The 24224-nt window shown below is 43.0% G+C and overlaps 3 protein-coding genes across 3 annotated transcripts; 2 read left to right on the plus strand and 1 right to left on the minus strand.

Moving 5' to 3' along the window:
* The first annotated feature begins 633 nt into the window (after positions 1-633).
* Positions 634-7502, plus strand: LOC116213998. Its single transcript, XM_031549204.1, has 6 exons — positions 634-2465; positions 2610-2750; positions 2952-4713; positions 4832-5100; positions 5394-6235; positions 6327-7502. Exons 1-6 carry the CDS (start codon positions 999-1001, stop codon positions 7381-7383), a joined length of 5538 nt encoding a protein of 1845 aa, XP_031405064.1. The 5' UTR covers positions 634-998; the 3' UTR covers positions 7384-7502.
* Positions 7503-7667: 165 nt separating this feature from the next.
* On the plus strand, positions 7668-9924 carry LOC116214000. The gene is made up of 4 exons (XM_031549205.1): positions 7668-8199; positions 8986-9204; positions 9305-9330; positions 9448-9924. The coding sequence occupies exons 1-4, from the start codon at positions 7804-7806 to the stop codon at positions 9665-9667; spliced, it is 861 nt and encodes a 286-aa protein (XP_031405065.1). The 5' UTR covers positions 7668-7803; the 3' UTR covers positions 9668-9924.
* A 1739-nt stretch (positions 9925-11663) lies between these two features.
* LOC116214001 lies at positions 11664-14779 on the minus strand. Its single transcript, XM_031549206.1, has 2 exons — positions 13904-14779; positions 11664-13784 (listed from the first exon to the last, which is right to left on the minus strand). Exons 1-2 carry the CDS (start codon positions 14351-14353, stop codon positions 12039-12041), a joined length of 2196 nt encoding a protein of 731 aa, XP_031405066.1. The 5' UTR covers positions 14354-14779; the 3' UTR covers positions 11664-12038.
* Positions 14780-24224: the final 9445 nt, after the last annotated feature.

The raw sequence follows: 24224 nt of genomic DNA on the forward strand, positions 1-24224 counted from the left end.
TCATCTGAGCCTATATGAGTTTGAACCTAAGCTTGCCTCTTACTTCACTGACCGAACCTTTTCAAGGTGGAAATCACACCATCAATTTGTATAACAAGCTGAACTATGTTCCAAATCGACCAAGCTCGAGGTCGAGCTCATGAGAAAATGAACGACCTAAGCTCAAGCCTCCTATATTTGAGATCGGCTCATTTCATTTATACCCTTAGCCATAACATGACATTTTTGTATTAGCTATGCTGAGAAAAACAATCATGATGTGTAGCTACCACAACATTAAACAAGATTTTCTCTACTTTAGCTCGAAATATTATACATCTGATGGTATGATGTTACGTCGGTTGGCACTTGGTACATCTTCGGCTATGATCCAGGGAGAGCTCTTAGTTGATCATTTATTTTTAATTTTTTTGGCCCAGATATCTTGTGATGTCCCGCTTGCCGAATCGTTAAGCATATATGGTCGATACAACTCTACGGTAGATAGATGGACTAAAATACATGTTTTTGAAAGTTCTGGGATTTAACTGTTGTAAGGCCATGTGAAGGGACTTCAATAGAAAAAGGACCGAAGCCCCTCTTCCCCGCCGAATGAAGGAAACGGCGCGTAGAAACACGCGCGAGGAAATTGATGGGCTCATGAGCCCTACAAGCCCCCCCCGGGGAGGATCACCGCTAGACCAAGGAAGAGGAGGAAGAAGACTGAAGAGCAGAGAGCTTCAACGGGATACACCTCTCAGAATCCTACAAGCCCCAATCTTCTGGGAATCTATCGGTGCTCTTAGAGCTACTGGAGCTCTCTCTCCTCACCATATTCCTAGGGTTCGTTCCCTTCCTCTGTGATCCGCGCATTGGCAGAGGGGGTCTGGTCCGGTGGACGGCCGAGATTCCTCTCGATTCAACGTTCTTGGCCTTGTTCATCACACTGTGAAGCTCCAGGTTGATTGGCTGAGAGGATCGTCAATCCTCTTTCGAATTTCACACTACCCTTTACTGTCATGAGAGTGAAATCGAAGCCTGTCTCTTCACTGAACCAGCAGAGCTTCAGCTGCTCGTCCTCACCTCGCACCCGGAAAAAGCACAAGCGACTCGATGCCATTTGTGAGAACACGTATAAGGAAAACCATGGAGGGTCCAGCGAAGGGACGGCGAAGGGCGGGGATGCAATAGATGATTCGGATCTGCGCAGGAGCAAGAGGGCCCGGCGTGCCCCAGTGATTCTGGATGCCTCGCCTCCGCCCCCGAGGAAGCGGAGGATACTCAATAAGATTGGGAAGGCGAGCTCTGGCAAGAAGGGGGAGTTTTTGTCTCCGCGTGGTGAGGCTAATGAAGAGGACAACTTGGTGGATGTGGAGGAGACTCCTGAGAGTTGGAAGTCCAGATTGAGAACGCGGGGTAGGAGGCGAGTCAGTTTCCGGAGAGAAGAGAAAGTTGACTCTCCTCGAAGGAAAAGAAGGCTCTTTAGGGATGTGAATGAGGAGGAGAAGGAAGAGCAGGTGGCTGAGAGACATATTCTAGACGATGAAAAGGGTGAGAGCGATGAGGATACGGCAAAATTGGAAGTCGGTAGTTCATTGCCATTAGAAAAGAAAACAGCAGGGAAGGTCAAAGCTGCAGCTTTCCCGGGAATTGAAGAGAATGTGGGCAAATTGAAACTTAGACGCCCAATGCGCGGAAAGCGGAAAAGGGTTGGGAAGGTTAAGGCAATGTTTGCTTTAGAAGATGGGGAAAAGAAGGGTGTGGCGGACTCAGCTGAAGAGGTCGACAGTCTAGGGAATGAAGTTAGAGGTCAAGAAGATAGCTCCAGGGGAGATTTGCCTGCAGAAACAGACTTTTGCATTGGAAAGGAGGACGGGATTATCAATATTAAGGAGACTGTGTTAGCTCAGGAAATGGAGGAAAAGGAGGAAATGGTGCTTGATACTGCTTCTGCTGAGGTGGGGTCTAGCGATGATGGTGGGGCTGCAACTGAGCATGCTGAAGAGATTATGGAAAGAGTGGAGGATGGCACTGGTGGGCTTAGTGGAACTCATGACAAACAAGGTGATGACGAGCTAGAAGGAGAATCTCATGATAGAGAGAATGTTGACATGACTGAGCTCAATGAGGAGCCTGCCAAGCTCGATGAGGAGCCTGTTGAAAGCAGACAGGGTAAGAAGGTTGATGAGAAAATTCAAAGTTCTGCTAATACAATGGGGTTGTCAAGCATTAAAGGGGGCAGACGGTGTGGGCTATGTGGGGGAGGCACCGATGGTAAGCCTCCAAAGAAGTTAATGAGTGAAACTGCAGACAGCGAGAATGAGGCATACAATTGCTCATCTCCTTCAGAAGAACCCAATTACGACATATTGGATGGTTTTGGCGATGGGCCTGATTGGCTTGGACGACTTTTAGGCCCTGTAAATGATCGTTATGGTATTGCTGGAATCTGGGTTCACCAAAATTGTGCTGTATGGAGTCCAGAGGTAAGACTCACTCTGAAAGTCTTTACACGTTAACTTTCTTTTCTTTGTGGTGGTACAGTGTATATCTGCTGCTATGCTATGGAAGTAAGTTTAGATATCTACACATTTTCTATCTATACTTATCTGCTCCATATTTCCTTTTAGGTATACTTTGCTGGTCTGGGATGCTTGAAAAATGTGAGGGCTGCACTTTGCCGAGGAAGAGCATTGAAGTGCACTCGCTGTGGCAGGCCTGGAGCTACAATTGGATGCCGTGTTGATCGCTGTCCAAAAACTTACCACCTGGTTCGTTTCTTGCGGTCTTCTTGTTTTCCTATTGAACACCTGCTATCGAAACTATTTTGAACTGAAGGAAATGTACTTGTGATGTTTCGTTTGAGCCATCCTTTATTTTGTCCCCTTTTCCATCAATTTGTCTTGCAATATATAATGGAACTGGAGGTAGTTCTCTCCTAATTTCAATCATTTGCGTTCTATGACATGCAGCCCTGTGCTCGAGCAAATGGTTGTATCTTTGATCATCGGAAGTTCCTCATAGCTTGCACAGATCACCGTCATTTTTTCCAACCTCATGGAGTTAAGAATTCCAACTGGTTGAAGAGAATGAGAGCCAAGAAAGTGAAGTTGGAATACCGGAAGTTGTCAAATGATGTCTCCCGGAAGGACATCGAAGCCGAAGAAAAATGGTTGGAGAACTGTGGGGAGGATGAAGAGTTCTTAAAAAGAGAGAGCAGGAGACTTCATCGAGACCTGTTAAGAATCTCACCTGTTTACATTGGGGGCGGCAGCACTGATGATGGTAATATGTTTGAAGGTTGGGAATCTGTTGCTGGGCTTCAGGATGTCATCAGATGCATGAAAGAGGTTGTCATTTTACCTCTCCTTTATCCCGAGTTTTTTGATAATTTGGGTCTTACACCTCCGAGAGGAGTTCTTTTGCACGGTTATCCTGGGACAGGTAAAACTCTAGTAGTCCGTGCATTGATTGGTGCATGTGCTCGTGGTGATAAAAGGATCGCCTATTTTGCTCGGAAAGGAGCAGACTGCTTAGGAAAGTATGTTGGAGATGCAGAGCGTCAGCTCAGGCTCTTATTTCAGGTTGCTGAGAAATGTCAACCATCGATAATATTCTTCGATGAAATAGATGGGTTGGCACCTCGTAGAACAAAGCAGCAGGATCAAACTCATAGTTCAGTTGTGTCCACATTGCTCACTTTGTTAGATGGTCTAAAATCTCGTGGTTCAGTTGTTGTGATTGGTGCAACCAATCGTCCCGATGCTGTTGATCCAGCACTAAGGCGCCCTGGGAGATTTGATAGAGAAATTTATTTCCCACTGCCATCTTTGGAGGATAGAGCTGAAATTTTGTCACTTCATACCAAGAAATGGCCGAAACCAGTTTCAGGTTCCTTGCTCAAGTTTATTGCCAGAAAAACTGCTGGTTTTGCTGGAGCTGATCTACAGGCTCTTTGTACGCAGGCTGTTATAATTGCTCTGAAAAGAAACTTCCCTCTGCAAGAAATTTTGTCCACTGCAGGAAAGAATTCTTCAGGTGGTGAACGTGTTTCTCTTCCTTCAGTCATGGTGGAGGAAAGAGATTGGTTGGAGGCTCTATCATGTTCTTCACCCCCTTGTTCTCGCAGAGAAGCAGGAATAGCTGCAAATGATATAGTCTCTTCTCCCCTTCCAACCCACCTTTATCCTTGCTTTTTGGAACCTCTTTCTCTGTTTCTTGTTTCCCTTCACCTGCATGAAAATCTCTGTTTGCCTCCTCCTCTTTCTAGAGCTGCATCAAGGGTTAAAAGTGTCATCTTCTCTGCAATGGAGAAGAGGCAATGGCCTGTTGACCGTTGGCGGACTCATCTGCATGATTTCATTCAGGATTCAAAATTTGTGAAGGATATTGAAAGAGGACTTTTATCAACTGGTCTTTTGAATGGGGAGTCTAGCTCTGTTGAGAATGATGCTTTTGGTCATGATTCCGAGTACAACTTTCTCCAATCAGTACCCTCTCTAACTTTGAATCGGGGAACTCGCTCCTTTACATCACGAAATACATCTTTTGCATTGAGAAGAAATTCGGGATATCGGTTGTTAATATCTGGAAGCCCTGGATCAGGTCAGAGGCATCTTGCTTCTTGCCTACTTCACTGTTATATCGGGAATGTTGAAGTCCAAAAGATAGATTTGGCTACAGTTTCACAAGAAGGGCATGGAGATGCTGTGCAAGGGATAACTCAGATCTTGAGTACGTTCTGTTATGTTATAGTGTGCTACTCTATAGTTCAAAGAGAAAGTCACTTAGGAGCAAATTAAGTATTGCTTTGCCACAGTGAAGAAACCTCATAGCCCTGTTTCTTTTGCAGTGAAATGTGCCAGTGCTGGTTCAAGTGTTGTATTTATGCCAAGAATTGATTTGTGGGCTGTAGAGACACATTGTGATGTCACCAATGAAGATGATGTCACCAATGAAGAAGGTAGATCTAAAAATATGGAAATGGAGACTGATGTGCGAGAAAGTCACTCAGAAGAAATGGCAGGAAACAAAGGTCTTGAGCAAAGTACATCTCAGGCTTGGAACTCTTTCATTGAGCAGGCGGAATCAATCTGTGTGAATACATCCCTCATCGTTTTGGTACGATTCTGTTGCCTGTCTATTCAATCAGTGCATGACTTTTTTTTCTTAAAAACACAAGATGCTGAGTCTGCCTGTTGGATAAAAAGGATCTTGTCTTTCTAGTGCTTATGCATCTCCATTTATAAAGGATGAGAAAATTAATGAAACAACTGGAACTGTTAACTCGACGTGACTGCTCTGGTGAGTGAATATAGTAGTATCCATGGTGCTGTAGATACCTTTCCCTCAGCAGTCTTTAGTTTCCTTGTTTTATGGCCTTCTAATATATTAAACTATTCATATGCTGACAGGCTACCTCTGAGATTGCTGTTGCAGAACTTCCTTATCGAATAAGGCAGTTTTTTAGAGGTGATGTACAAAGAAGATGTCAATCCTCTCATTCGGAGAATGCGTTGCCAAGATTCTCCATAAATCTTGGCGTTGATATTGATTTTGATATGGTGATAAAACGGTCTGTAGCAAAATTGTCAAGTAATATGGTTGAGCATTTCGTTCAGTTGGTTCATCAAAAAACTCTCCTCCATGCAACTTCCAAATATGGAAATTCTGATTGTTCCACAAAACACATTCCAAATGGTGGATTAGCTGGTGAGGGAGAATTGGATCCTATAGCACAGCGCTCTGATGATTCTTCAGTGAAAGCATCTCAAATTGCTAACAAAAGAAACTTGAAGGGGAAATCGAGTTTGATGTTAGCGATATCAGCATTTGGGTATCAAATACTACGGTACCCTCATTTTGCTGAGCTCTGTTGGGTTAGTTCAAAGCTAAAAGAAGGACCAGTTGCGGATATCAGGGGGCCATGGAAGGGATGGCCCTTCAACTCTTGCATCATTCGTCCTTATGGTGCAACAGAGGAAACAGTCATTGCTTCTAGCCCGGGGAACGTGAAAAGTGAAGAAAAGTATGGTTTGGTTAGAGGCTTGGTGGCCATTGGTTTATCAGCCTACAGAGGCATATATGAATCAGCCAAAGAAGTCTCCTTCGAGATACGGCAGGTTCTTGAGATCTTAGTTGGACAGATTAGTATGAAAATTCAAGCTGGGAAAGATATGTATGACTATTTTCGAATCCTTTCACAGGTTTCATATCTAGAAGACTTGGTCAATAGCTGGGCATATTCACTGCAGAGGTACCATCTAACTATGATTAATGTATATATATATACGTTTCTTTCTTGATAATGATATTTAAAATATTTGAACCGTGTTTATTTGTTTCAGTCTAGAGTCGGATGCCCAAGTGACCATTTCAAAGGCAACGCCCACACTTACTACTGTCTCTGCACCTAACCAAAACACAAACCATGATATGCTTCAAACTGAAGAACTGGAGCCACATGTTTCTGGCAAGGTCGCTTCAGAGGAAGAGGTGGTGAAAGGAAATGGTCCAGGAGCTGGAGTTGAGAATCTTGACATTCCCGACTTAAACAAAGAAAATGGCGATTGTGTGCGATCTGGTTCTTTAGAGAGGCTTGGAACTTTAGATGGTGGCCATCAGATTTTGGGAAATTCTGCTGTTGCTGAACATCCGCTCAGTCCTGTTGCTGCTGGTAAGTTGGTCGGTGATAATGGAAAAGATGCACCTTGCCCTGATGCCGAGCCTTCTGGTGCTTATCCTGCAAAGGCACTAGATACTATGGGGATCCTTCCAAAGGATGGTCCTTGCACTTCAGGTTCATTGAAAGAGATGGAAATAATTTCTACTAGTTGTGCAGCCAGCTCTAACAAAGATGATATAGTGGGGAACAATCCCAGTAGTGCCACTGACTCTGGAGACAAATGTTTCTACCGCTGCTGCTCGGAATGCCTTTCTTCTCTCCACGATTTGATGCGGAAGCTCCTTCTTGGGAAATGGGGTTTGAACAGGAACGAATGGACAGTTGAAGATATTCACGATGCTGTTGCTTCTTTATCTGTGGATCTCTTTTCAGAACTGAGGAAGGGCTGTTTCATCAGTAATAGCAGCAACTTGTTTGGTGAAACCGACGATGGGTCTCTTGACTCGAAAGGGTGCAGTTGCAGTAGTTTGGCATCTAATCCAAATTTTCCAGTGGAGTGTACATGTCACTCTGTTGATGGACACAGGGATGCAGAAGGAAGCGGCTCCAGGGAAGGCCAATGTGGTTTGAATGTTGAATTCATTGTCAGAAACGGCGTCCTGGAGCCCGGGGATACTGGCAAGGATGTCGATTTTCAGTGCAAGTTTGAGCGCCTGTGCTTGTGTTCTCTCACAAAGTTGGCAGTATTTACCAAGCCGAAGAACTCGGACACACTTTAAGTAGTCAAAATATCGTTCAGAGTTTCGGAACATTTTTGTCCATGTAAATATCATATTAAAGCTGTTCCTTTGTCGACGCTATCAGAATTGTAAATATGCTGTCAGTTGTTTGTTCTTAACTTCTAACGTCAATTTATTTAACCGTCGGCCCATGGGCCAGATTGTGGGCCTGTCGGCCCATTTCAAGGCCCATCCGTGGGTCCACAGTTGTGAGAACAAGATATTTCCATCATCGTATCCACTGAACAAATAAAAAATCTGCAACATAACATTCTCCTCCTCAGCGTTTCATCAGCTTCCAAACTCCCACACAGTGAAGAGGTAGAAGAAGAACCAAAAATCAATCTCTCTCTCTCTCTCTGTCTCTCTCTCTCTCTCTCTCTCTCTATATATATATATATATTTATCTTTATCTGTCAAATGCTGCAAGCTTTCGCTCCCCATCATTACCACCACTACCTTCTCTCCTCCAACTTCCGCCCCCTCTTCTCTCCGCATTCTCATCCCCTGCCTCCTCCCTACAGGCCACCGTTTCCTTTCTCCTCCGTCTCTGTCTCCGCCCTCCCGCGGTATAAACCCGCCGAGCAATGGCTAGTCGCCCAAGCGGACGAGCCCACCACCAGTTCAGCTCCTGCGGAACCAAAAACTGCAGCAGAAGAAGGTCCGGTAGAGCTCCCATCTTCTACGCCTTCTATCTTTGCTACAAGTGATGATCCCACCCCGCTCCAAGTGGCCACCAGCGTCCTCCTCACTGGAGCCATCTCCGTCTTCCTCTTCCGCTCCATTCGTCGTCGCGCAAAGCGTGCAAAGGAGTCGGTGAGACATTGCCGATTACTCGAATAGAATCTTTAAGGAATTGTACTTGTTGAGATGTTAGTTGACTGGAAGACAGTGATGCAAGTATGCGCATGGTTTGCTGTTAAATGATTGATGAAATATTCAGTGAATATATGAAGGGAAAAAAAAAATTCTTCTTCAGATAGTGCCATTTTGTTTATATGATCAGATAGTGATTAGTTTGCTCACATTGCATATGAGCGGAGCTCACATTGCATATGAGCGGAGCAGCTAAGAAAGTTTGGGCAGCCATAAACTGATACTTTCAGGCGCACTGCAGATTGGGTGAGCTCAAAAGCAGAACTTTCCGTGTAGAACTGATAGGAGCTGAGAGTACTGTTTGTGTAATTTACTTCTTGCGTCGTGGGAATGAAGATTCTGTCGGTGACACATGTCTGTTGGTTTACCTTCCAGCTGAAATTGGGGATGCAGTGCTGTTTCTTTGTTCACTGTTATGACGAGTTTCGTCCTGCTGCTTTTCAACATTTTATACCTCAGGCTCAACTCCTTTCATATGGGTCTCCACAGATTTTTCCATGTGGAATTGTTGACATCAATTCTACTACTGTTCATATCATCTTAGTTTTTTTGTTTACTATATAGAACTGAGTAGCTGGTTCAGTTGGCCTTTCGAAATGTTCCATCTTTATGTACATTCTTATGATAGAGATTGCATCTTTATCAACTGTTTTCAGAGTCATCACGTCTGCTTCATTAAGTATCACGTGATATTGTTCGTTTCTGACTGGGTTAATGTGACTTTAGAAATTTAGGTCGTCGGGAGCCAAGAAGACATTGAAAGAGGAGGCTTTAGATAGCTTGAAAGCAATGGGAACCTCATCAATTGAAGCTAAGGCACCCCCCTCGCCAGTCCAAGCTTTAATTGGTGGATTAACAGCTGGTGTGATTGCACTTATCCTCTACAAGTTTACAACCACTATCGAGGCTGCTCTCAATCGCCAGACACTTTCCGATAATTTCTCGGTAATCCCTCGACTCCTTTTCTCTTTCTGTATTGATCTTCAAAAATCATGGATTCTTACCCTGACCTGTTCTAAGAAGCTTTTAACTGTCGTTATGCCAGGTGCGGCAGATAACAATAACCATAAGGTAAAACCCAATTGCTGCTGCTTCCTTTTCTGTATTATGCATAAGTATATGCCGAAGTTCTTGGTCAGTTGATGAAGACAGGATTTATGGAAAATCTTTGTTATCTTGCGTCTGCAGAACGATTGTAAATGGGCTGTGTTATCTTGCAACTTTTGTGTTTGGCATCAACTCTATTGGGCTGGTCCTTTACTCGGGTCAACTTGCACTAAACTCTTTCACTGAAGAATCGCCGAGTGAACAGGAGCAAACTATCAGCGAAGAACAGTCGAGCTCTACTGGGGATGGTGCTGGAGAGAGTGGCAGCTCTGGGGATGAGAGCTCAGATGATACACAGTGACGGGAACCAAGTAAAAATTGATTTTCTTTCCTCGCGTCTTTGTAGAGAACTGTTCTATCCATATAAACGAGAGAGTGTCGGTGCCTCTTTCGATTGAGGAGCACATAGTTGCAAGATATGGCGAAGGTTGTGGCCAACAGATGTTTTTGCATTATCCGATCCATATATGATGTCAGTGGTCTGGGTTGGTTAAATCATAATCGAGATCGAGCCATGTCTCCGGGGATAGAATAATCTATCCCAGTATTCTGTTTTCAGGTTCTTCTTGGTTTGACAACAAGCTCATGGATGTCGTCATATGATAATGGGTCTGTCGAAGAATTGTCCGCTGAAGATTCTTTCAATTATACTCTTAACAGGCATGCAATCTGGGCTGGTAGCTGAGAGAACTGTTTCATGTTTGCATGATAATGAGCAGGCCAATGTAAGAAAACGAAGGTGACTTTGAGACAAATGCTGAACACCCTGAGACCAGAATATGGATGTGCATATAACTGACAGGGACAATGACTGGGAAACTTGCCAAAGGTGGAGCCAAATAGTATGTACTCACAACTGCAGGGGCCAAAATCCAAGGACCAAAGTATCAATTAGTGCGGGAGAATGTGCAGATATGAAGAAAGAAGAAATGGGGGTATTTTGGTGGTTGAAGTTATTGAGCTTGGTAAACAATGCATAGAGAGTAAATTTCCGCTGACAACTGCCCTAGGTTATCTCGATCCGAACACCCTTCAGGCATATCTTCGTGAATCAAATTGATCAGCACGAGATGCAAGTCCCGTTAAATATCGAAAGATTGTAAGACCTATGATTGTGATACATAAATAAACCAGGCACAATAACAAGGCTGGAGAAAAGAGTGAATTGTGTAGAACCAGAGTCTGCAGAATGCAAAAGAGAAACAATCCCAGCTTTTCAGTTTGGTCTCCTCCGATATATCTTTCTCTCGTCCGTGTCTTTGTTCCTTTTTCTTAACAAGAAAGCTGCTAAGACATATATAACATAGGAAAATTCTATGGTCGCCTTAGCCGGACCATTTTAACGACTCCAAGGGGCTAAGGGATGGTCCAACTAAGGGATCGGGTGATCTCATATAATCAAGCAAAAAGTGCGAATGAACCGAACTTGCTTCTTTTTAATCTTGTCCTGTGAAATCTCTGTTCCTTCCCAGGGAAGGGAACTGCATGATTATATGATACTCTTCTCAGTTCTCTCCTCCTTTTGGGAATTGATAGTGCAAAAGTAACGCAAAGCAAATGGCTCCCAAAGTTCAACAAAAGTGCTTCTGAGACTCTTTTCTGACTTTAACGTTCAAATCAACAACGAAGTTGTGATACATGAAAAGCAAAAAGCCAAAGGCAGAGAACTAACAAACACCTCATGCGAACTCGCAAGAATTTTATCGTTCGACTAGAGATTTCGCGAAGGCCGAATCTCTTGCAGCGCCAGAAATACTATTAGTAATGTATCTATTTGTTCAATCAATCACCATTATCTATTAAGTTCGGACACTAGGAAGAAAAGGGCGTCGACTTTTCCCGATCGAGTTTTGCCTTGTAAATATCCCATCAAGGGTGACCAAACAAGCTGAAAATTAACAAAACCACTCTGGGCAATGAGGGGATGACTAACACATACAATGACGAAGGGACTTGATAAAACATCTTATCGCTTTCATATGTTCGATGAGATTGGCACGTAAACTCTGGCCCGACCTCTCCATATCTCACATGTCCGCCTCATATTTCATTATCCTAATCCTCGATTTCGGCTCGCTCCCGACCGAACAAACTGCCCCTCAAATTGACCCTTCGTGGTCCCCAACTGCAAACATTTAAGCACACCCCCCCCCCCCCCCCCCCCCCCCGCTTCACCCATCAATCAATTCTTTCACTTTCAATCCCCAAAAGCTCACATGGAGTGTAGCCACTTATGTACATTACATTTCCATCGAAACAGCTGACAATTAAAAAGGGAAAGATGAAATGAATCCATCAAACAAAAAAAAAAGATTTTTACAGTGGCACGTGAGATTATGCTCGAAGAACATTCGTAAAAGCAAAACCTGCCAAGGCAAGTCAGACACCGGAGCGAGGATTAACCTAACACGCGGTGCCGGTGGGGGGTTCCCACCAAGGAAAAGCAAATCGAATCCTGCCAAAACTACAGTAAACCCACATGACAACTTTTTTCACCGTACTTAAAGTGCCCTTTTTATCTCGATTAGACCCCTAAAGAAATGAAGTGGCAAATTACCTATGGCAAACAAATAGACGATATTAATAAAGTAAACATTAAAAAAAAAAAAAAAATTTACCTAAAAAAATACCAAAAATCACCTATACAGCTTTTTTGACCCTTCCAGTCCGGCTTAGACCCCTACTCCGGCAGCTTTCACCCTCAGGTTGGCCGAGCGCCGGTGGGGCTCGAGCTTTCGGTTCTTCCAGAAGCAAGCATCGGGGGCGAGCTTCATCGCCGTCCTCCTCGGCTCGGACTTGCACCTCGGGAGGACGAGGGGCTCCCCTGCCTTGGCGTTCAGCAGCTTCTGCTCTATCATGGCGGCCATTGACTCGCCGCCTCGCCGGGCCACCCCAGCTGTGACTGCCGCTGCCTGAGAAGGGAAGGAGCAGGAGCTCCTAGGTGGCTGATGGAGAATGCGCGCCTGCTGGGCTGTAAGGGCGGAGCCTGACCGCTTACTTTCAGGGGCGGCTAGGGCGGTCCTCTTCTTGGGGTCTTCCCCACCGACAGCAGCCTTGTTGACATGCCTCTCAGGGAGCCACCGGATGAAGTCCGTGCTGCAGACCCACGTCTCCTTAGAAACCTCCATCGAAAGCTTCGGCTCGCACATCATTAACAGCAGGCACTCGGGCAGGACTGAAGTCTCCCTCTCGACGCTGTCTCTACCCTTTGTCTCCTTAGCAGGACTGAAATCGTCCGGCTCTGGGTTCTCCGGTTCGGATCTTTCCTCACCCACCGTCTCCTGGACTGCTTCTTCTAGCTCCGGCGCCACCTTCTCTGAAACAAGAATCTCTGTTACTCCGTCGTCTGCCTCCTCCACATCTAATTCTGATTTCGACTGTCGGGGCCCTACTTCATCATCAAAATCAACCCCATCTTCATCATTTTCAGCTAAGAGTTCAGCGCTAGCCGCACCAGCTTCTTCTTCATCTTCTCCTCCATGGTTGCGTTCATTCTCGTGATCTACATGAGCTTCAATCACTGGACCGCTCAATACCTCCAGTCTCTCTTCCTCCTCTGGTTCTTCTGAATTGTCAACGGATTCTTCCGGCAGCTTGGCATTGGTTTCTTGATCCACTTCTTGTTCTCCCCCCTCTTCTTCTTCCGCAATGACCGAGCTCGACTCTGCTTCTACCGTCCTCTGTTCTTCACTGGCTTGTGCAGTAACCCAGCGCTCTTCGCTCACTTCCACCTCCGAATCTTCATCCGCCTCCTGCTCCACCTTGACTTCCTCAGCCATCTTCTTGTCACCCACGCTGTCTTCTTGGCAATCTTCGTAATCCTTATCCTCCTCTTTTTCATCTTTCTGGACGGGGGAACCGCAGAATTTGTTTGCGAGCGCGGCCATCTTCACTGGGTCCGACCTGCACCGCATCAACAGAAGCGCATTCTTCGGAGGAATGCAGATACTGACCCTTCCTTGCTCTTCTTCCTCCTCAGCCTCCTTCCTCTCCCTGCAAATCTCCTCCTCGTTAAACTCAAGCTCTTCAAAGATATGCCTCCGCTGACTCCTACTCCTCTCCTTGGTCTCCGCCGCCGGGATCTCTTCCCCCCCGACCACCAACTCGATCTCTCTCCTGCCTTTGCCTTCTCCTTCCTGCACCGCCACGAGCCACCGTGCTATCACCGCCCCACAGGAGCTTCCACCGTCGGATCCGGCACCAGCGGTCACGGACTTCTCTTCCTTGGAGGACATGCACGAGGAGCGGCAGGGCAAGAAGCAGTTCCAGTCCGCCCCGAAGGTCCTGAGGGCTTCACAGATCGTCACCGGGAAGTGGACCCACCTCTGGTTCCGGTGAGGAAGGCATTCCTGGTTACCGTTCTGCGGCGGGAAACTATGGTGGCCTGATCTACTGAGCTCGAGCTTCCTGAAACTCACCTGAGCAAGAGAGCATATATATATATATATATAAGAAAAGCTATATATGAAGAAGACTCAAGAAGCCCATCGATGGAGAGTTAGAGGTGATTGAAGCACAGTTCCTGGAAGTTTCTCACCTCTCCCTTACGCTTAGATCTAGTCCGCAGCTTCTTGCCTTGCTTCTTGGTCTTGACCCTGACCTGGCCAATGCAGGTGACCTTGGGGGAGCTGGGCTCGGGGTTCTCGAACCCGGCGCCGCCTCGCTTCTTTCCGCCGGAGGGGAACATGGGGGAGGCCTGGCCACCCTTTAAGCTGCCGTTGCTCTTGAGCCGGCGGCTGAGGGAAGACGAGAGCGAGATCTGGCCGGTAGGCGGGGGAGCGTCCCTCGCGCGGGCGGGGCTGAGGATGGACTTGGAAGAGGGAAGTTTCATGGAAGAGGAGGAAGAGAGGCGGGAGGTGAAGCAGATAAAGAGCTCACTGGTGGCGGTGGTGGTGGTAGCAGTAGCAGTAGCAGTGGAGGAACTGCTGCTATTGATGCTTGTCGTGCGATGGGGTCTATGGGGATCAGGTGAAGAGTCCATGGCCATATGCTTTTAACTCTTTTTACAGCGATTTGACCCTATCATGCGAGATTTGACAAATGGGAATTGATTCGGATCTTTTGCTCAATAAGTTTTCACCACCACCATTCAGCACAGGCGCAGCAGCAGACGGAACATTTTAGCTGTGGGGGTGAAAATGGCACACAGAGAGAGAGAGAGAGAGAGAGAAATGGTGAGTTCTCGTTCTTGTTAGAGAGAGAGAGAGAGAGAGAGAGATATTGTGATGAAGGGCGTCGTGGTGGTTCCACTCTTCCACTAGGGCTCACTGCTCTGTTCCTCAGCAGAGGCAGAGGGGATTGATTGAAGAGAGAGAAAGATGAAACAGAGGCGGGGAAAGAGAGAGTGAGAGTGAGTGAGAAGGGTTGAATGGAAGATGACGAGAAGCAGTTTTGTCTTTAGCAGGAGGAGTGTATCTGTGTAGTGACTGTGAGCTACTTTTTTATGTTCTTTTCTATTTTCTGATGGGAAGGCAAATAGGCTTTGATATATATACTCTAACAGGGAAAAAAAAAAAGAAATAGAAATTTGATGAAAAACGATTTCTAAACGAGAGCATACATCCACACATTTTATAGCTGTGTGAGCTATTTTTAATAAGTAATAGGGGTCGTCAAGCGAAGTGAGACGGTATAGCAACATAGCGGTTACGAGTTCAATTTTCATAATTGGGCTATCCGTGCTTTTTAATTAGATATTAAGACTTTTCTTTTATTATATTATGTTCACGAATCTCCTCGTAACAGAAAAAAAGAGGGATAAGGGAGAGACCATCGTAGTTACCCTAGAGGATGTAATTATGTGGGCCTAAACCTTATCGCGAAATGTTCGATTTAAATCATAACTACAAGAGTATGAACTCATCACCTCCACTCCAATGAAATTTCAAAGGAACACCATCAATTCGTAAGTCTATATTCAAAATACTACTATCGTAAGCGAGTTTGACAATAAAATAAAAATTCCAGAAGAAATTTGATAAAAAAGTCGAGAAGTACGCAACCTCCTCTCTCAAGATAAAAAGAGTTTATTAAGATGAATTTTTTTAAAAAATAAAATATTTTTAACATATAATTTTCTACTCTAACCTAGATCGATTAGTTTATATAATATTAGAGTTTGCTAATTTTCCTAATAATAAATCTAAAAATTTTCCTAATTTAAAATCTTACTCTCAACTATATGAATTGTAATTATATAATATTCAATGATTATTTAATGAATGTAGGTAAGATTTTGAATTACGGTGATTTTCCGCATATCAATTAGAAGGATTTAACATTTTTTTCATAATATTGCGGAACTTTGTCCGATGCCGTGGATGGTTGTTGCTGGCACGGATGAGCTGTCCAACCACGTGTATATACGTGTCGGACCCTTTATGATTAGGTCTAACCTTAAGGAACGTTAACGAGGAGAGGAGAGGGAAAAAGGCACAAAAAATCATGAAAAAAAAAAAATACAGATTTTTATGCAATAAAAGGGCCCTCGTCTGCCATATTGGTGGTCATTTTTCACTTTGACCTTACCGAGACAAAAGAATCCATATCCAAATCTTGTAAAAGGGGAAGAGAATAAAGTGAAATACATTTCATGTCGTGGTGCTTTCTCGATAGGTACTCGATTCTCTTCGGCCGCAAGAAGAAAAATCTATATGATATCGGTTCGGTTCAACGGCCCCTTGAATACTCGAACTTCAATCTTGAGTGGTTTAACCGATTTCTTGGAATTACAAGTTCATGGATTCATGTTCTCAAACCATTTTTTAAGAAATGCAGGTGTAGTCGTATCAATAACATATCTCGTAAGCAATCATATGGTTTACTTTTATTCGTTGAAGCCTTCATAGATTTTTTATAGGTCCCCATATGCCATATCAATCAATCAATGTTTTCTTGGCAAGAAATGGGCAACAGATTGGCAGATTCTGCTGCCATTAGAATTAGAAGCAAATTTAAATTTCTCGGATCTTCCATAAATGTCTGGGATGTTGAGTTGACATGCCTTGCACATGCCTTGCCCATTACCTTAATTCTCATCCGTTTGGGAGCACAGTGACGGTTAAATAAATACTTAATTTATTGAATTTAAAACCGAAGCAGTGTTTGATAAAAATCTTTCAAAATCATGATTTAGATAAAATTTGCGATTTGAAACGTGATTTTCTCCAACAGCAGGTTAATAAGTGCTTATAAAAACTGATTACGATTATTCTCTATTTTAAGTATTCACTTTAATTTCAGCAGTTTCAAACTGTTACATCTCAAATACTTTTACTTATTCTAAGGTCAGCACTTTTTTTCAGTAATTATATTTCGAAACTTTTAATTCAGTAACAGCATTCCCAAATCAAGCCTCAATTGAATCTCAAAAAGGAACTTAGCTCTCGATTAAGAGGTCTCCCTTAGTGATCTATCGATCTTATCTCGTCTCGTAAAGTGAAATATCATTATTTGAATTTTGATAATAAACAAATAAAATGGTGTTAATTATAAAAAAAAATCATAAATTCTTTTAATTGTAATAATTATATTAAATTTTCTTTTAACACATCACTACGAGATATGACCAAATTAAGATTTTATCTTCGATTTGAGAAACATGTGTGGTGTTTCCTCAATGGAAATGGATGGTGATGATGGGGGCATACACATTACAGGGCACTTTGAAGCAGAGCCATGTGATGAGAATTGAACGTGGCCAGATCATGGTCAGAGCCAGAAGATTGCAATGCAATGCAGACGATGATATTAGGGCCAAACTTTTATAATTTTTTTTTTAATATAAAGAAAGCAAGCTAAAATGGGACAGAGACATTTGTGTATTCTTTTTTAATTATTCCATGGGGCCAACTTTTTGTGCCATTGTCTGATGGGTTCTTAAAGCCCGAATTAATGCCCCCACTCTAATCATGTAGTTATCATCAATCAATTAAAATCAATTTGCAATCCTTGCAGTGGTATTGATGGGCTAGGAAGAGAAAACTCTAATCATCTAAGATTCTAAGGTTTATTAGATAATTGTCCATAATGACGAACTCTCATTTGATAATAAACGAGCATCGTGGAAAGTAAGAACTTTTTTCTGATAAATGAACGTATCTAATCCGAGACCGATTACTAACTGCACGAATCCGCAACAGGTCTAGTTCTTGACGGGATTATTTATTAAGATTATTAATTAATATCATGTTGGCCTTCTTTTTGACAAAATAGCCGTTCGGGTAAGTTTCTCATCTCTATTGATAGAAGCATAGCAGTGGCAATCTCGAAATAAGTGAACAAAGTGGACGGTAAATATGGTAGGGAGATCACATGGTGGGGGGCTTGGGGGGGGGAACAGTAGATAGGGACGAGGTGAAATGAAAAATAACGGGGGGGGAAGAATCCGAGGGAGGCGCACGTGACCGGTGTCCCTAGAGATAGGACAATGATAAGGTGGCCTCGTTAGGGTTAAAACTTGGACCCACGCGCTACTATGGAGCGTGCCTCCCACTCTCCCAAACCATCGTACGGCTCAGTACTACGACGGTCGGGTAGGAGCCGCAACGCCTTTGAAATTGTTTTTCTTCGTTGTCTCTGTTTTTCATTTTTTTTTTATATATATAAATGATCCTATTTTTCTTTTTTCGCAGCTCTCCCAAGGACAGTCAGCTCGATCAAAGAAATTTATATAGGAAAAAAGATGAAAGAACATACAGATAAAAAAAATTGGGCCCGAATTCCTTCACTTCAACTAATTTATACTAATATTATTTCTTAGAGACACAAAAATTTATATACTCTTCATAAAGAAAACATATAATTGATATATAATAAGATATTTCAGTTCTATAAACTCGCGTGCATTAAAAACATAAAATATATGCAAAAACATATAGGCTCTGGTCAAACATAAATTCACCATGTTTCTTCCTTTGTTCGTTTATTAACCTTATTACAAGTTTCGAAGATTTTTCTTATCATGGCAAAGCCTCATTGGTCTCACGATTTTCTCTGACCTCTTTGAAGGCTCTTTTAACTTTGGCATGGCAATTAAAAGCTGTTCTCCAGTTTTCCAAAAAGCTGTTTTCCAAGTCAGCTAGTTATCCGACACGAACCGTCGATTTGCGAGTGGGCGTGAATGCTGCCCGAAATGAAAACCCCTCGTCAGCTGCAATTCGTGCTCACACGCGCATAACATAGTGAAGCGGGACCGAACCGAGCCTGTTGAGCGCGTGAGCTAGAGAGAGTGCTTGGAGGTAATGCTCCGCTGCGGTCGTGAGCATCGAAATTCAGTTTATACGTGGTGACGTGGCGTGCAGCAATTGGTGGTAAGAGCATTGCTAATGCTAGCCCCATTTTGGGTCCTAATTTTGGCCCCACTGGTGCCACATAGGCGCCACATAAATCAATGCTTTTTGAAATTGTGACTCGTCTTTCCAATGGAAGGAGATGGACTGTGGTCTCACATGACAGAAATGTATATCGATTCGTTTGCCTTCTTTCTTTCTCTTTGAACGCATATCAAATTTTTACTGATACAAGAAAAAGGGAATTGATTCCTTTAAATTAGGACGGATCTCAATTTGCTCAAACTCTCCGAAAGATAAAAAGAAAAAGAAGGGACTATTTTACATTTAGTGAATCCCACCTAGAAATAGAATTGAGACTCTCTCCCCCATCTCATTGGAGATGACGAAACTGAGAGAGAGGAGCGGCAGCAGCTTAGCTTAGCAGGGAGCAGTGGGCTTTGTTATAGGTCAGTTCAGGGTGTAATGATGAAGTGAATAATGAAAGGAGGGTCAAGCGGTCGGTCAAGGGGGACCTGAATGAATTGAATGGGGTTGCAATGGGATTTGACACTGTGGGATGTGCCTATGCATCTTTTCTTTTGGGCTTCTAGCACAAGCTGACAAAAAAAAAAAGCAATAAAAAAGCATCCTTAAAAGCGGGGTTTAGACTTTTGGCAGAAAGAAATTAATTTGGTCCTAATTTAATTGATTCTTAAAAGTCTTCTCGTGGACCGTACTCTTTTATTTTTCATTATATTAGATATTGAGATTCCTTTATAAAAAAAAAAATGGTATACATGCCAATGAAGAAGTAATGTTTTTTGAAGAGCTCTTGACGCACGAGTACGGCTCAAGGTCTGTTGTGCTTTATTCTAGTGTCAAGGTTTGGCCATATCAAATAGCAGAGATCTACATGGTGAGGACTCTTCTCTTGATTCTATCGGGGTTCATGCGAGACGATGAGAAGTTTTGATTAGAATTCTAGAAGGTTGCTACATTCGTATTTGCAAATAATTGCTTGATGCATATTCCATCTTTAAATTTCCCTACGTAGTGTGCCAAAGAGACTCGGATTATTCTCATCTTATAATTTCTGTTCACTCGAACCTTTTGTCATGTATTCTTTTTAATAATAAATGAATCATCATTACTTTTGGGAAAGGAAAAAGTTGGTACGACAATGTTAGATAAGAGCATATATATTGTTACTGGATTAACTTTTTCCAACCAATAATAGGTCACCAACTATGTTAAAACTATGTAGCATCCGATGAAGGATTGGGAGCTAGAGGGGTGGGGCTTCGGAGAATCGACGTCCTTTCTCTCTCCTCAGGACATCTACCGGGAACGGGGTAGAGATTCAGTTGGTCAGTGATGGACCGAGCTCGGTTAACTTGGGCCAGGACTCGACCAACCTCGCACATGACATGGCACATAAGACGACCTCACTTGAGGCCGACCTCACCAGCCTCATTAGTTTGGACTAAGAGATGATGATGGCGGGCCCATTTCAGATGATGCAATGCATTAGATATCCTGGGGTAACCACGGTCTTTTGTGGACGGTTCGTGCTTAAACGCGTTTGAATGACAAAACCAAGCATTTACGATTTATGGCTGCTAACAGATATTCGATTACGATGACGTCATGCAGTAGATCGATATGCGAATCTAATCACCTGCATTATACCCATCAGGGAGAAGAATAACGTAGGAGTAATTTGTGGAGAGCTATGGAATAAGATATCTCTTTGGGCCTTGAAAACTGATGGAATAGATGGAAAATGGATTTTACGAGATATATCAAATAGTATTAATACCTTGTTTCTTTGGATAACTTTGTAGCTGGTGGTCCGTCAAGATGAAGACTCTTTGGAATGGATCGATTGATATAACGATGATACGGGTCCTGTTGGCAATTTCGATCGCGTTGCTGTACGGCTGATCAGAAACTATTATCGAGCAGTTTAGCTTCCTTACGCGACATTCTTAACTCATGATTCCAGCCGGCCCATTATGTTTATGAATAATACAAAAGTGCTAAACTTCCCTGATTGAACCATTTACATTGAGAGCCCAAATCATTTCATTGGGTTGTGATGACACCACATTGAAAGACACCGGTGGGCTTTCCGATAAGTCCAGCTTGGGACTTGATCCATCTTTGAAGTTTATTTATCTCTATGATACAATACAATATAAAATAAAAATCGAAACAAAATTTAGCAACGGGTCACGTAAGACGAAGCAAGCCTCTGACCTTCTAAATCCCTACGAATAAAGGTGTGAGTAACTGTTTCACCTTTAATGTTGCGCTCGTTGAAGGATACAAGCCAGATATATATGGAATGGATAGACTTCGGTCGGGGGTGCCGGAGGATCCTGATGGATTACAGCTCGTCAGAACTGAGATACTGGTGTCTTCCAATGCGAACTGCCTGCAACTGGTTTGTGATTCCCTGTCATTGTATTGTTGCAAGTTTAACGACCCGATTCAGCGTCGTCAGGCTGATCAGCCTCGATCCCTGTATAAGGTGTCTTTCATGCAAAGAACAACCACCAAAATGATAGAGGCCACGAGCATGGGAATCGGGGCCAAAGAACCGCGGCACCAGAGACAGTGCGAAGTAGAATGTCCGGTGCCCCACCTCCGAGAGAGTGAATCCTTGTTCGACCGCTTTCGTCATGACTCATTCTGAATTCGACCGCTGGGCATGGTGATGAGGATATATTGGCGCGGACCAGAGTTCCCGCGCCTCCCTGGAGGCAGAAAAAGGCCACCGGCGCAAAGAAGAGAACGCTCACGCATTTGATGGCAACTATGGTTGTGCTGGTGTCGCCGTAGACCACCCAGTTTGTGAAGATGCATCCATTGATGAGGAATCCGATCGCAGGAAACAGTGACTAAGGAGTACGACCCGAGTGAAGTTGTGCTAGGACGCGTTATGTATATGCAGAGTAAGAATATATAGATGATATAGACCCGAAGACGAGAACAAACCCGGCGGGAAACCCATAGAAGATCCAGGTACTCCTTGCTCCATCCCATCTTCCACCTCGGCTTCCTATGTCACTGCTGCTGCAATATTTGCAATGGCCAATGGTTGATATGTGTTGTACGTTGAATTTATATTCTTCTATCAACACGCGCACACACGTGAAATTCAAATACTATAAGCAGATTAACAAAGCATGGAAGAATCTTCCTGTCAATCGTCAGACATCGATGGTCATGGCAGGTTTGAGGACTGAGATTGTCTAAAGCAACCTTAATTTGCATATGTCTTTGTCACCATCCTCAATTATTTTTTCGGTTCAGTTTTATCCTCAAATTTAAAGTAAATGTTCAACTTAATCCTCCAGTCAATAATTCCTGTTCACTTCTTGCTGATTGATGCAGGGCACCTTCGCCGATTAGACTAATAGCTAGTGTGAAGTAGTGCGGAGCAAAATCTCAAATGTCCTTCGCCTCAATAACGTGATGATAAAAAATCAATAGAATTTGTTGGCTTGCTCACGCCCGCATCCATGGCTAGATAATGGTAAAAGAGAAAAATGTTTTACCACATGCGACTTTAAATTTACTTAATTAGTTAGCAGCTTTCATCTTCCCCAAACTAAATGAAGCTTTTTTATGTTTTAAATAGATAGTGTGCAATAGTACATACCAATTGCATATGAGGCTAGCTAGCTCAGAAAGCAACCGACCTATTTTACGGACTCTCTATCGATAATGACCAAAATGGCCTCATTAAGGATAGCTGCATTATTACCACCCCAAAAAAAAAAAAAACAGAGAGAGAGAGAGAGAGAGAGAGAGAGAAAAAAAGGATAGCTGCATGGGAGCATTAATTTTAACGTACAATGATGATTATTACCATCAATCATGCATGTAATCAGAGACAAACTTAACAATAATCATGTCCTCATGATGGAGTCTGATCGTGTCTTGTACTAATGTACACGCTCCTCTTAACATCCATAGCCGAGGTCAAGTCATCAGACTGTTGCATATATCTTTGCCATCTTCTGCAACATACATATATATATATGTATTCATGATCAGGCAGGACGATATGTAAAAGAAAATAGAAGTTAAAATGGTAAGAAAAGAGAGTGTGGACAGAAACATAAATAGATAGAATAGAGCACCAAGCACGCAGGCAGGCGGGCGCCAGCCCCCTTCATTTATAAATATAAATAAATATATAATATATACACACACATATATATATATATATATTATAAATTTGATTTGATTACAAACGATTCCACGAGAGATGGATCGAAAACTCCATTTCTCTCATTTGTATATATATTTATTATGTATATTATTATTATCTATATAAATGAAATAATGGCAGGTCACAAGGACGTGGCGTTTGAAAATTCTATAATGCATTCCGTTTCTGGGTTGTTTTAACAAACATCCTAAAAAATATTTAGTGCGAGAATATCGTAAGCATAAATAAAGACGTGCATTTTATTTTATATGGTTCTAGAACTCCATGGATGTATTGTCGTCTCATATACAGATTCGGAGGCGGCCAAGGCGACACTCTAATGAACATAATATGCAGTAGAAAGAACGGGCGCATGGGTGACGGGATTTATTACGGGAATAATTATGAGATCCTCATATTCCAAGATTAGCAGAATCATATTTTGTATATTATCGTAGCTAGCTTAATTAGATGATTGTATAATAGGCAATTAGAAATCTTAGCAGCCTTTCCTATTTTTCTTTCCTGGCATTCCACTATATGTATCGGTTATCAGTGATCAATATAACCTGCTTACAAGATTCCTCTTTTCACAACTAATGATAAACCAAGAATTGACTCAAAATCTCTTGCATAAATTCATGCATATATATATATGAATGTATATGCATGTACTATACACGCACATTAATTTGACAATCGTTTGATATCTTTTGACTCGCGATTCGCTTGCTCGGGCCGCGCACGGTCCTTAATCTGTACAGCGCTAACAAGTCGACTGCACTTTTAGTCTAGTTCTAGGACGACTTCCCCGGGAACGAGTCTACTGTGATCTTTAGCTTCGTGAGAGTCTCTCACCTGCGAGATTTGGAATTAATGTATTGCAAGACGAGAGGAATGTGCAGCTGCGTATAGAGACCCATTCAGAGCTAATTCCATTATGTATATATAAGCAAGCGATGCAGCTTCTTCCCCCTTCGATAGAAGAGATCGAGGGGAGACAAAAGAGAATCGCATTAATTACGTACATTCTTTTTAGGTCACCACTCCGAGAATAAGAATTTTCAAGTTTCTTCTACGACAGCAGGAATACAATCCTCACGGCTTTGAGGTACGTTACGTACTACCCGAATTCAAAGGGTCATATATATAATGGCCAACGTCGACCCTGACCTCTCCCCAACCCCGAGAAATTTATGCCTATTCTCTTGAGTCTCCGGTGCACCACCAAATACCAGTAGTATATATCCAATAAGGCATCAAACCTTAGCTCCCTTTTTAGTTTAGTAGCCAGTTCACTGTCTGCCGATGACATCGTAAAGCTTTTTAACATAGGGGGAAGGGGCGGACAGAGTTTCGACCCC

The sequence above is a fragment of the Punica granatum genome, chromosome 7 (assembly GCF_007655135.1).
Source record: "Punica granatum isolate Tunisia-2019 chromosome 7, ASM765513v2, whole genome shotgun sequence".
In the NCBI taxonomy this organism is placed as follows: domain Eukaryota; kingdom Viridiplantae; phylum Streptophyta; class Magnoliopsida; order Myrtales; family Lythraceae; genus Punica; species Punica granatum.